Raw genomic sequence first — 13,032 nt, 5'->3', positions numbered from 1 at the left:
AGTTAAAACCTTCCTTTTGGGAAAAAAAAGAAAAGGGGAAGTGCTGTGGATATTGCTCTGTATCCTGTGAATGTGTTGCTCTGATTGGTTGATAAATAAAATGCTGATTGGCCAGTAGCCAGGCAGGAAGTATAAGCGGAATAAACAGAAAAGGAGAATTCTGGGAAGGGGAAGGCTGAGTCAGTAGATGCCAACCCGCCATTCAGGGAGCAGCATGTAAATGGCACACAGGTAAAGGCACAGAACACATGACAACATATAGATTAACAGAAGTGGGCTGAGTTTAAATGTAAGAGCTAGTCAGTGGCAGGCCTGAGCTAATGGCCGAGAAGTTTTAATTAATATAAGCTTCTGAATGATTATTTTATAAGCATCTGCAGGGTCTGTGGAGCTGGGCAGGACCAGAGAAAACTTCAGCTACAAAGTATGGGATGGATTATTGTTATTGTTGTTGTTTGTTGGGGCCCGAACTGACAGTCTTGGATAAGCCCTTTACCCCAGAGATAAATCTCTACCCACATTTATTCTTGATATATACATAATCAGAAACAGTTTAGAAATTTCAAAATGATCATGTGTGTCTTCCATTTTATCAGCCCAGGAGTTGCCCATGGCCTAGCCGCACTCTCTGTTTTTGACCATGGTGTTCTGCTTTTCTTCTTTATGTGCCGTAGGTGGAAGAGCTGTTGATGGCCATGGAGAAGGTGAAGCAGGAGCTGGAGTCCATGAAAGCTAAGCTGTCCTCCACACAGCAGTCCCTGGCAGAGAAGGAGACACATCTCACCAATCTCCGGGCAGAGAGAAGGAAGCACTTAGAGGAAGTTCTGGAGATGAAGTAAGTCCACACCATTGTGCTTTGGCCTCTGCTTAGTTGAAATGCCTCAGCTCATTTGTTCTTGTATCTTTCTGCATTACCCTGTTACACTTAGCCTGATTATACTGCCAGCTGATTTCTCCCTTCTAGAACCAATTTTGTCAAGCATAGCACAAATCCTACCTCAAACCAAATTGTTTTTTCTTCTTTTGCACCTAATTTTAGAGTGTTATAACATGTATATTTTTGAATTGTTCCCTGCAATATTTAAATTCATCTGCAAAGTTCCAGTCAGCTGGGAAGAGGCTATTGCTTCTCCTGTCTTATTACCACCTCGAATCTTAGACATCTTAAAAAGTTCTTATTCTAGGATCACAAAGTGGCCTCCCCCGTAAAGGGACTTTGTGAAGCCTGATGATCTGAATTCAGTCCCTGAACTCGTGTAAATGTGGAAGGAGAACCAGTTTCACAAAATTGTCTCCTCACTTTTCACACATGTGCTTAGGCACACATGCATACACACACAATGTATTTTTTTTTTATTAAGGAAATCACTGCAAGCATTTCCAAATGTATATAAAAGTAGAATAATATAATTTCCATAGCCTTACCATTGATTTGATAATTAATATTTTGCCACATCAGACACCAATTTTTAGAAAATTGTCACTTTCAGCAAAGCTGTATGTCATTTTCCTTCTTGAGGAAATCATATAGGTTCCTGAGATTGAAATCTCTGTCTGCTAATACATTCCAATTGTTCTGTGTATACTCTGTGAACTCTTGTTAAAAACAAATATGTCTCTTATGTCTCTTGAAATCCAGGGGTAGTACTGTTTCAATTACAATGAATAGTTATCACCCCATGTATAGCACTCCACTGTTCTGCCAAACCCACGTTTTCGGTGCTGTCTTTACACTGTGCACAATGTCACACTAAGTTGTCTGTATTCATTCCGGCTTCTTTCCTCTGTCATCTTACTCACTGGTCCCTCCTCTCTGATACTGCTCTATTTTCTGTCACGTGATTATTCCTGGCCTATCATCGTCTCTATCTACTTCAATACCCAGTCTCTCTTAACTAAAATAAGTTATTTCCCACCACTAGCAGTTTAAGCTGTTCATGTCTCTTTTATGTTGCTTTGAACTGTGATCCATTGTGAATACATGGAGCAGATGTGTCTGTGGTGAAAAGCCATATGTATGTTATTAAAACATGTTTAAAGTCTAGATTCTGTAGGTCTCTGAAATGTTTGAAGACCATCTATCTAATTAAAATGTCTGTGTTTGACCTTGAAAACATACCTAACATGACTATAAGTTTGATCTATACATGACTAACTGCTAACATGTATTTCTTCATTTTCCTAAATAGCTTTCAAGGAATAGAACTTTACATTATATTTTTAAATGAGCTGCATAGGTACAATACCTTAAACAAGAAATAGAAAGATATAATATAACAAAAGTAACCTTAAATTTTTATCAGTATACAAAATATCTTAAATAAGAGTAGAAACATATATACAGTATAACAAAATTAACCTTAAATTTTTATCAATATATAAAAATCTATACCAGTGTAAAATATTTGAGACTAGTAGTTCGCTTTTTTAGTTTAAAAATAGATTCAATAATCTACCCTTTTATCCTGTGATTTCTATATCCTCCCCTTTTCTTTCAGAATGAGATCCCTGAATCTAATTTCCTTTTAGTTTCCTCCCTGACCATGATCAATAACAACTTGTAACCAACCCCCCTAAATGATGAGAAACATCCATCAAAGGACCAAAAACCACCCACCCTACTTCTTGGGAATATGGACATCATGTTCTTAAATTTACTTTCTGCTGTGAGTGCAGTGGCATCTTTAGGGGACCCAGAAAAAAATTGAGATAAAGATCAAGTCCCTGGAGAGCTAGCTGTTGTCCAGTCTCAGTGTGATGGGAAAGTGCAAGGCTTATCTGAAGTTCTGGCTGGAGTAGTCTACAAGGCTGGACCATCTTAGCTAACTGTCTTCAAATTGTCCTGAGCAGCTTGTAGTTCAAAGCTGATCTCTGAGTGGTGTTTGTCAGCTTAGTGGCATTACCACAATCCAGGTGGAATCGTTGTTATAGGGCCCCATCATCCTGTTGGAGACTTCAAAGATCGATGTTAGGAATGGTCACAGTTAACTGTAGAAAACGTAAACATTTTAAATGTCATATACAGCAGATCTTGAAGAGGTTAAAGGACCACAATCTATTAAATACATGCAGGATATACAAACTTAGTTCCTAGTTCCTACGCAAGCTCAAAATCATGTATAGGAAGCTAGATGAAGCCTATTTCCAGAATTAGTTAGTACTCTATATTACAACAAAAGGTTGAAATATATATGTGTGTTTGTGTGTGTGTGTGTGTGTGTGTATGTGTGTGTGTGTATGTGTGTATCATATATATTTTGAGATAATAAGTTGTACCTTAAGAAAAGTTTTAAAGTGTCGAGACCAAAGGGTTATGAGATTAGTGGCAATAGGATAGTCTCTTGATTTTGGTTTTCTTCTGCCTCATACCATGTAGCTCTTCTGACATAAGACAGAGACCTTGAATTTTCCTCTATCAAGTATGCCTGGGTTTAGAGGAAAGAGTGATGCTCAAACTCCAAAGCCAGCTTTAAATTTTAATTGAGTTGGGGCTACAAAAAGACATTTGCCTTATATATCTGTAGAGAACAGTAGAAACAAACATTTTGGATGATTTATGAAATTTTTTTCTGTTGGAAATGTGTTATACCATATTTACTCCTTTCTTGGGACATTTTCTCTGGATGATTTGTCCTTCTTCAGATATCTTATTTTTTCAGTGGTCTTCAGATTCTTTAGTTAGATGTTTTTATTCTCCTGGAAAGACAAAAGAAAACCCTGCCCCAATGGGGGGGGGTTTCCCATTTATTTGGCAGGTTATATCTGATCAAATGAAAGACATCTGTCAATCTTATAAGTTAATTTAGATGGAATGGCCATGCAGTTGATGAACTATTGCCTTTCCTAATCAAGAGTTTTCTCCTGTTCGAATCTAATCTTTATCAGTCTTAATGGTATCCATAGCTTTTCTTTTCCTGTGGAAACAAAAGCAAAACCTCTTTCCCCAATGTAACACATCTCCTGGTTTCCATTCCATGGTCAAAAAATCTTTAAAGTATACAGGCTGATTTAATTGAGTTTTTTCCATTATCCAATGTCTCTCCCCAGCTGTCGTTCTTTTCTTTTCTTTTTCTTTTTTTTTTTTGGGGGGGGGGGTTTCGAGACAGGGTTTCTCTGTGTAGCTTTGTGCCTTTCCTGGAACTAACTCACTTGGTAGCCCAGGCTGGCCTCGAACTCACAGAGATCCGCCTGGCTCTGCCTCCCGAGTGCTGGGATTAAAGGCGTGCGCCACCACCACCCGGCTCTGTTGTTTTCTCATTAGCATTAATTTAAAGTTAACGAAACATTGTGCTAGCTATCTCTGGGGGTCTTTATTACCCCTTTTTGTTTATTAAGTGTATCTCTTATAGTCCGATTAGATCTTTGTATCACTGCTTGTCTTTAGAATTGTGTGGTATACCTGTAATATGCCTTAAATTGTAATATACAAAAAGCTGTTTCATTTTACTAGAGACATATGCTGGAACATTGTCAGTCTTAATTTGTACAGGTATTCCCATGATCCCATAACTTCTGATAAATGTGTAATTCCAGAATCAGCCTTTTCAGAACTCAAAGCAGGTGCCCATTGAAATCCTGAGTAAGTATCTGTAGTGAGGTGCACATACTTTAATTTTCTAAACTCTGCAAAACAAAACATATCCATTTGCCAAATTGCATTTCTTTGATTACCCTTTGGGTTACTTCCTGCAGGTAGTGTAGTTTGGTTATACAAAGAACAAGTAGGACAGTTCTTTATAATTTCCTTGGCTCATTGCCAAGTAATAGAGAAATCTTTCTTCAAACCTTTGCTATTAACATGGCATTTCTTATGAAATTCTGAGGCTTCTAGCACATTTCCTAGCAATAGCTGATCAATTTCATCATTACCTTATACAAGAGGGCCTGTTGGCCTGTATGGGATCGGATGTGGGATATATATAAGGGATGATTTCTATTCCTGATTTTTTTTCTTGTAATTGAATAAATAGCAAAGTTAATTCCAAATCATAAGGAATAAGTTTCAATATGCGAAAACAACTCTTTCTGCATATTGAGAGTCAATAACTATATTAAGAGGTTCTGGAAAATCTCATAATACACTAAGAATAGCATATAATTCTGATTTGTGAACTGAATCATAAGGGCTTTGAGTCAGTTTACTTAATTTTCCTGACTTATAACCTGCTTTTCCTGATTTATTTGCATCAGTATAGAATGGAGGGGCTCCAGAAATTGCTTTTCCATGTACAATGTAAGGAAGAATCCAATTAGTTCTCTTTATAAATTGAAGTCTCTTGCTTTTGGGATATTTGTTGCTAATCTCTCTTAAAATTTCCATATATTACTTCACCTATCAAAGTAGCATCATAAGCATTAGATCCAGTATCAACCTATTTCTAATCCATTCATCTGTTGGTGCCGATCTTGCCTTTAAAGGCCTAATCAGTCTTTTGCATTTTGAATTAGCATTTTCAAAAGCCAAAGATTCAATTAATTTTTGTCTAGCTTCTGGATCTGTTTATCATTCTATTTACAGCTGAAGTCAATCTTTGTAAGAAATCAATGATGGCTTCTTTTGTGTCTTGTATAATTTTAGTAAATGACTGAGTCCTCTTTCCTGATTTTTCAACCCTGTCCCAAGCATTCAAAATTGCTGTATGACATAGCACCAAGGTGTGATCATCAAATCTAAATTGTCTTTGCAAATCAGCGTAATGGCCTTCTCCGAGGAGCTGGTCTTGGGAAATTTCCGTACTTCTAGCTCTATCTTGTTGTTCTATTACTATTGTAAATGAGGGCCATCTTCCAATGTTGCTGTAGCTAAATCCTCCCAGTCTTTTGGGACAATTCTGTTCAAGGTACCCATCAATTTAACATCTGCTTCACATAGATGAATGCATACCATATAACACGACTGCTTCTTTAAATCTCTTCAAATCTAAAACTTCTACAGGATTCCAATGAGCTTCTGCATAATCTTGGGGTTGTCTATCATCTGGTGGTCATTCTTTTATGGTAATGGGATAAACTAAAGTTGGTATTCTAATAAGTGTGGGCTGCTCCTCTTCAATTTCTTTTTTCTTTTCTTTTCTTTTCTTTTCTTTTCTTTTCTTTTCTTTTCTTTTCTTTTCTTTTCTTTTCTTTTCTTTTCTTTTCTTTTCGAGCTGAGGATCGAACCCAGGGCCTTGAGCTTGCTAGGCAAGTGCTCTACCACTGAGCTAAATCCCCAACCCCAATTTCTTAATATAATAGTGTGGTAAGTTCTGCTCTAAATTCCTATGTCTGTGTCTGAATATTTTTCTTATTTTCATAAGTACTTCTTTCTAAGGCATATATTTTATCAGTCAAAGTTTAATTATTTTCATTACCAAGTCTTTTTAAGGCTTGTATTTTTATCAGTAGTCAGTCTTTCTAAAACTTGCATCTCATTAATAGTCTTTCTAAGGTTTGTATCTCATCTGTCAAATTTTCGTATTTGGCACCATTATCAAACCATTTCTTAGGGATAAAATATGAATTACCAAACTGATAATAATTAAACTTGATATTTTGTCAATCCCAGCTAAGTGACTTATCTCTTCATTTATATTTTGCATTTGCAAGCCATCCATAGTAGCACTAAACAGGGTCTTAACTCCCTGCATTGTGATATTTCCTATTCTTAACATGGGAAAGATTCCCGCCCACCCCGCTTTTTTTATTTAAAAAAACAAACAAACAAAAAAAAAAAACCCAAAACCCTAATTTCCCCTTTAAGAATTCCCAGGTGTCTCACCAGGACGGTGTAGCCAGAACTGTGATGGTGTGGTGGGGGCTAATCAGCTGCAGTGAAGATGTTCAGCTGTGCCCATAGGGAAGGTGGCCTTGGCAGGATGCCCAGAGCCATGCTAATTGCTCACCTGGGCTTGGGGCCATTTTGGCTGCTCATGAGCAGTGCTGGAAGGGAGAGTGGTGAGCCCTAGGAGAAACCTGCTAGTCTGGGAAGCAGTGTGGGAGGGGACCAAGCTACCTGCCACTGGAGGGTCACATCTAAGCAGAAGACACCAGCTCATGGGACAGTGGGGATGAGGGGGCAGGCTATGGCAGTGCACTGCACAGCCTGAAGGACAGAGCCAGCTGGCAGTGGGTGGCTGTGGGCTGGTGCAATTGTGGCTGTTTCACCACCTAGTTGTGATCTAAGGCCATGTGTTGGGCACCAGATAAAGCTTTAACCTAAATTGTTCTAGTGTTAATAAAAACTTGGGAGCTAGAAATTGAGAAAGAAACCTGATAAATCCAAGGAACAGTGGAGGGGCAATCACTTCACCTTATTCACGTTTTTCCATGCCAAAGCCCTGGAAACCTCCCCCCTTCCTGTCACTCTTTACTTGACTTCCTCAGTTTTCCCAACAACTCTCTAACTAATCCCCACTCAGCCCACCACTACCTCCCTCCTTGATTCAAGGTGGTTTTATTGGCACAACTGTGGGACTTCAGTGCAAACAATTCTCCTGCAACAGTCTTCTGTATTCACACAGCAATAAGGAGCTTGTCTAGTGCTCTCCTACTAAACATCTGATTGTTATATGCCTAACCTCCATCCAGAGCATCTGTAGAGAAAATGGTGGTTCTTAACAGGTCTCTCTCCAAGGGCCTGTAGATCAGCCCATGTGGTTCTCCCAATAGTACACACCAGTTGTTAGTATTCTTTTCATCTACAGCATAATGTGAAACACTTAAGTATTTTATAAAATGTAGATTTCTAGCCAGGGACAGGGGTAGGATGTGCATATTGGTTCATGCCTTTAATCCTAGAACTTGGAAGACAGTGGCAGACAGATCTCTTAAGTTCTGAGCTCGAGACCAGTCTGGTCTACAAATCGAGTTCCAGGATAGCTAGGACTATACAAAGAAACCCTGTCTCCAAAAAAAAAAAAAAAAAAAAAAAAAACCCAAAAGAAAAAAAAGAATAAAAAAGGGGATTTCTAAAGTTTAGCAAAGAAATACAATGATTTGGAAATTCTCTATTAAAAACAGCACTTAATCCAGGTTGAATTGTACACAAAACAGTGTAAATGACATGCTAAGGGTTCTGATGACAGTAAACTTTCAGTTCCTTTTATGGGGTATTTATTAGAGTGGCTGTCCAGCTTGTCCAGCAGTAACTGTTTCCCAACAGAAAGTCCAAGAATCTGATAGTTGTTCAGTTCATGAGGCTATATATGTCAGCTGACTTCGGTATACACTGGAACACAAAGGAATTAGGTTCTAAGACCAGCAAAGAAATACCTCAGTAGCAGGATAGATGAGCTAGTGAGAGGGAGAGAGAGGTCAAGGAGCCAAAAAGCAAAAAGCCGCTTCTTTAATGCCCTTTATGTAGGCTGCCCCAGAAGGTGTGGCCCAGATTTAGGGTGGTTCTCTTTTACCTCAAATGATCCAGATTAAGGGGTGGGGTGGCAGAGTAGGGTGTTTTACAACCTCAAAAGATCTAGACTTAAGGCAGGTCTTCCCACCTGAAATGATCCAATCAAGAAAAATCCTTCACAGGTATGCCCAGCTACTTGGGTTTTAGTTGATTCCAGCTGTAGTCAAGTTGATAGCCAAGATCAGCTGTCACACAGTCAGAGCCTTTCCTTTTTCTGTCTGGACTCCTGTTCTCTACATGTTGGGTCAGTACAAATCATCCTGGCTGTAGTGCATCTTTTCTGAGAATTTGCTAAGAATGATCTTTGTTGCTGTTAATTTATGTGAGGCTTATGATATGTGTTTCTTTGCACTTAATGACTAGTAGGAACATATCCCAGCAGTAACAGAGTCTGGATTTGAGCCCTGGCTCTGGCACTCATTAACTCTGTGACTTCAGCAAGTTATTTAGCCTCTTTAGGCAGCAACTGTTCTCATTTTTAAAGTGATAGCCTTTCATAGGAAATGATCAGTGGATTGCTTACATAGAATTGAGAACAGCTTCTTGTACAGTAAGCAGTTAATAGTAAACTTTTAAAAAATTTTTCTTGGTGATAATTCATAGGAAAAACAAAATTCTTTTAATCTATTAAATTATTAATAATTGAGCAAACAAAAAAGCTTTCTCAGTGTAACTGGAGAGCATGAAGTGTCAAAGAAATAGAGGGGACTGCCATGAGAAAAGGGCCTAGCCACGCTTTTGTGTAATTCTGTACCCAGCATGAAAAATCATCTTTCTCAAGAAGACAGCAGTGACCCACTTATACATAAAATTCTTCAGTAAAGCACTGGAATTGTCCAGTTTTATGGAACAATCCTGGCCTCATCAAACCAAGAAAAATGACCTAATATTCTTTTCCATCTCTAGCATTTATGATTATAACTTTGGAGCATCTGTTACAGATAAGTGGCAGCCATGAATTGGGGAGATGTAAAACTGCAGTTGGTGGCCTGCCAGTTCTTCATTAGGAACATTTGAGCTGGTTAAGCAAACCTAAGGAGAAGGAACAGTTTTTATTTGCAAATCCCACAATGGTCTTCTTTTCCTTCTTATGCTGTGGTTTTGTTAACTACTATTTGTCATTACCCTTTTATATTAGCCTCTTTTCCCCAAGAAAGAAAAAAGAATGAAAGGAGGAGACACAAAATAATGAAGTACTAAGGGTAACGACTATAGTCATTTTAATTCTAAGTTAAGTCATGGAGATTCTAAAAAGCTGCTGTAGTCTCTACTCAAATTCATTTAGCATCCCCTCTCTCTTAGTAGTCAAACAAAACTCAGAAAACCCTTTCATTTTTTTAAAAAAAAATTTATGTTTATTTTCTTGTTATTTTAGTATATGTCACATGTGGGTAGGTCTGCAGAGGCAGAGCTTCAGAATTTTTAGGTCTGGAGTTAGAGGTGTTGTGAGCTGCCTCATGTGGGTGCTGAGACCCAAACCCAGATCCTCTGGAAGAGCAGCAAATACTTTTAACTGCTAAACCATCTCTCTAGCCTATAGTTGGTTTGATTTTTTTTTTAAACTCTTTTATGGTTTGCCACCCAGCTCCCAAATAAATACATGGAGACTTATTTTTACTTATGAATGCCCAGCCTTAGCTTGACTTGTTTCTAGCCACCTTTTCTTAACTTAAATTATTCTGTCTACCATTTGCCTCTGGGCTTTTACCTTTCTCTATTCTATGTATCTGTCTTTCCTTCTTACTTTGTGGCTGGCTGTGTGGCTGGCCCCTGTTGTCCTCCTCTCCTTCTTTTTTTGCTCCTCACTCCTCTCTTCCCTAGATTTCTCCTATTTATTCTCTCTGCCTGGCAGCCCCACCCATCCCTCTCCTGCCTAGTTATTGGCTGTTCAACTCTTCATTAGACCATCAGGTGTTTTAGACAGGCAAAGTAACACAGCTTTACAGAGGTAAACAAATGCAACATAAAAGAATGCAACACATCTTTGCATCATTAAACAAGTATTCCACAACATAAATAAATGTAACACGTATTAAACTAATATTCCACAATGCCAGCCTCTTTTCATTCTTGATAGATATGTTTAACAAGCTGTTATTTTAATCCTTCTGAGAATTGATTTGTGCATAGAAAGGATAAAAGAACTGAGTAGTTATTTGGGAATCTAGAGCTGTGCAGTACATAGCATCCTCCATCGGTCAGCTGGTTAGTCTAGAACTGTGTAGTGCATAGCATCCTCCATCAGTCAGCTGGTTGGTTAATCTAGAGCTGCACAGTAGGTAGTGTCCTCCATCGGTCAGCTGGATAATTTAGAGCTGTGTAGTAGATAGTGTCCTCCATCAATCAGCTGGTGGATCTAGAGCTGTGCAGGTGTATTTAGAACATGCGTGGGCTTTTTTCCCCACCTTAGTATTATTCATATAGGCAGCACTTAAAGTGCACTGTGCATTAGTGGGTTCATTTTCCACAGAAAGTTAAATGCCAAGCTCCTGCACCATCTTACAGCAAACAAGCAGGCAATATTAAACTCTCAGACTGTGACTTTCAAATCATAGGTAAAAGTGCTTGCTGCTAAGTCTGACAACTTGAATTCAGCCCCTGGAACTCACTTGGTTAAAGTTGTCATCTGACCTGCTGACATGTGCACTGGGCCATACGTGCACAAAGACAAGTTTTTAAAAGAGCATGTGTGTTTGCTAAAACTGGAACAATACAGAGAAAATTAGTATGACCCTTGCACAAGGATAAAATACAGACTCTCGAAACATTCCATTAAAAATAAAAGTATGAATAAATTCCACTAATAGATATGTCAATGAAAAGTAGGGGAAAAATTACCAATACAATAAGCCATTAAGTTAACAAGGTAAAAAAGGAAGAAATGAACAAAATATTCAGAACTATCTGAAGAAAATAAATAGAAGGAAAGACCATAGCTTTCACCAGTAACCCTGAATGTAAATAATCTTCATTCTTTACTAAAAACACAGACGTGCTTAGCTAATAGCATGATCCAACAAAATGCTGCCTGTAAGAAATTCACTTCTCCTTTGAAGACATAAATAGAATGGAAGGATGAAAGTAAGCAGAATCCAAGAACAAGCGTGGGTAGACATGTATGTTGGTAAAAACTACTGCATATTGATGGTCTTTGTTAGGATTTATATTGCTGTGAAGAGACACCATGACCATGGCAACTCTTAAAAGGAAAACATTTGACTGAGGTGGCAGCTTACAGTTTCAGAGGTTTACTCCATTATCATTATGGCAGGAAGCATGGCAGAGTGCAGGCAGACATGATGCTGGCTACATTTTGATCAGAAGGCAACAAAAAGTGGACTGAGACACTGGGAGGTATCTTGAGCATAGGAAACTTCAAAGCTTGCCCCCCACAGTAACATACTTCCTCCAATAAGGCCATGCCCACTTGAACAAAGCCACACACCTCTTAATAGTGCCACTCCCTATGAGATTATTGGGGCCAATTACATTCAGACTACCACATTGATCAAGGGGACATTTGTTTATAAGTTTATGCCCCTAACTATTGAAGTACCCAATTTTATAAGAAACAGTCTTAAACATAAAAGAGATTTAACCTTCACTGTAACAGTGGGTCATTTTAATACCAAGAGAAACCCTTTGCAGAACTAGAAAAAAAAATCCTAAGATTCATATGGTAGCACCAAAAAACCATAAATACCTAAAGAAACCTAAGCAAAAAGCAGTACTGCAGGCATAATATTCTAACCATTCTCACACAATGGGTATACTATTCGGCATAAAAGAAGATGTGAAGCAGTGAAATATTAAATGCATTCAAGTCGGAGTATCTTCAGGACCCAATTGTTAATAGAGGTGTTAAAAAAACATATTGGAAGTTGGGTGGTGGTGCATGCCTTTAATTTCAGCATTTAGGAATCAGAAGCAGAGGTATATCTCTGAGTTCAAGGCCAGCCAAGGCTACACAGTGATGCTGTCTCAAATACACAGTTTTCTTTAAAGATATGGCACATGGTGGACTCACCATGCTCCATTAGAAGGCCACTTATCCAAGAATATAAGGGCAGTACCAACTGTACTTCATTTTTTTTTTTTTAAAACAAGAAAAGGACAGAAAGTTGGACTTGTAGGGAAGGGGCAATGGATATTGTAAGCGGAGTTTTCTGTCCCACCATCCAGTTTCCAAATAACCACACAGAGATTTATTATTAATTACAAATGCTTAGCAGATAGCTCAAGCTTGTTTACCTCATGTACATACTTTTGTTCTTGCTTGTTCTGCATCTCATGGCACCTCCTCTGACTCTGCCCTTCTTTTCCCAAGCATTTTCTCTGTCTGGTAAATCCTCTCTAGCCATAGACTAATCAGCTTTTTATTAACAGTGATTATAACACACCTTCACAGTGTACAGAAGGATTATTTCACAGCATTTCCCCCTTTGTGTCTAATTAAAAAGGAAGGCTTTAACTTTAACATAGTAAAATTATATACAACAAAAACAGTTATCAAGTAAGAATTACAGTTACAATATCCAGTTCATTTGTATTTAGCAAAATTAGAGAAAATATTCTATCACTTATCTTTGTGAGTTTAAAGTTTTATATCTAATTTACCTTTTATCATAACTAAAGAAAACTTTAAG

At 38.1% G+C, this 13,032-nt stretch overlaps 1 protein-coding gene and 1 non-coding gene across 9 annotated transcripts in view; both read left to right on the top strand.

The window, feature by feature from the left end:
* The window catches only part of Erc1 (ELKS/RAB6-interacting/CAST family member 1), a 337,373-nt gene that overhangs the window by 178,225 nt on the left and 146,116 nt on the right, over positions 1 to 13,032 (top strand). For all 8 annotated transcript variants that reach the window (XM_059258486.1, XM_059258485.1, XM_059258483.1 and 5 more), the window contains one exon: positions 675 to 835. In XM_059258486.1, the coding sequence (XP_059114469.1) occupies positions 675 to 835 (161 nt within the window). The remainder of the gene's footprint in view (positions 1 to 674; positions 836 to 13,032) is intronic.
* LOC131907526 (U6 spliceosomal RNA) lies at positions 11,054 to 11,165 on the top strand. Its single transcript, XR_009378433.1, has one exon. It is a non-coding gene; the product is annotated as a U6 spliceosomal RNA (small nuclear RNA).

Source organism: Peromyscus eremicus, chromosome 3 (assembly GCF_949786415.1).
Source record: "Peromyscus eremicus chromosome 3, PerEre_H2_v1, whole genome shotgun sequence".
Classification (NCBI taxonomy): Eukaryota; Metazoa; Chordata; class Mammalia; order Rodentia; family Cricetidae; genus Peromyscus; species Peromyscus eremicus.
Note: the sequence above shows the minus strand (reverse complement) of the source record. Positions and strands in the feature narration are given on the sequence as shown.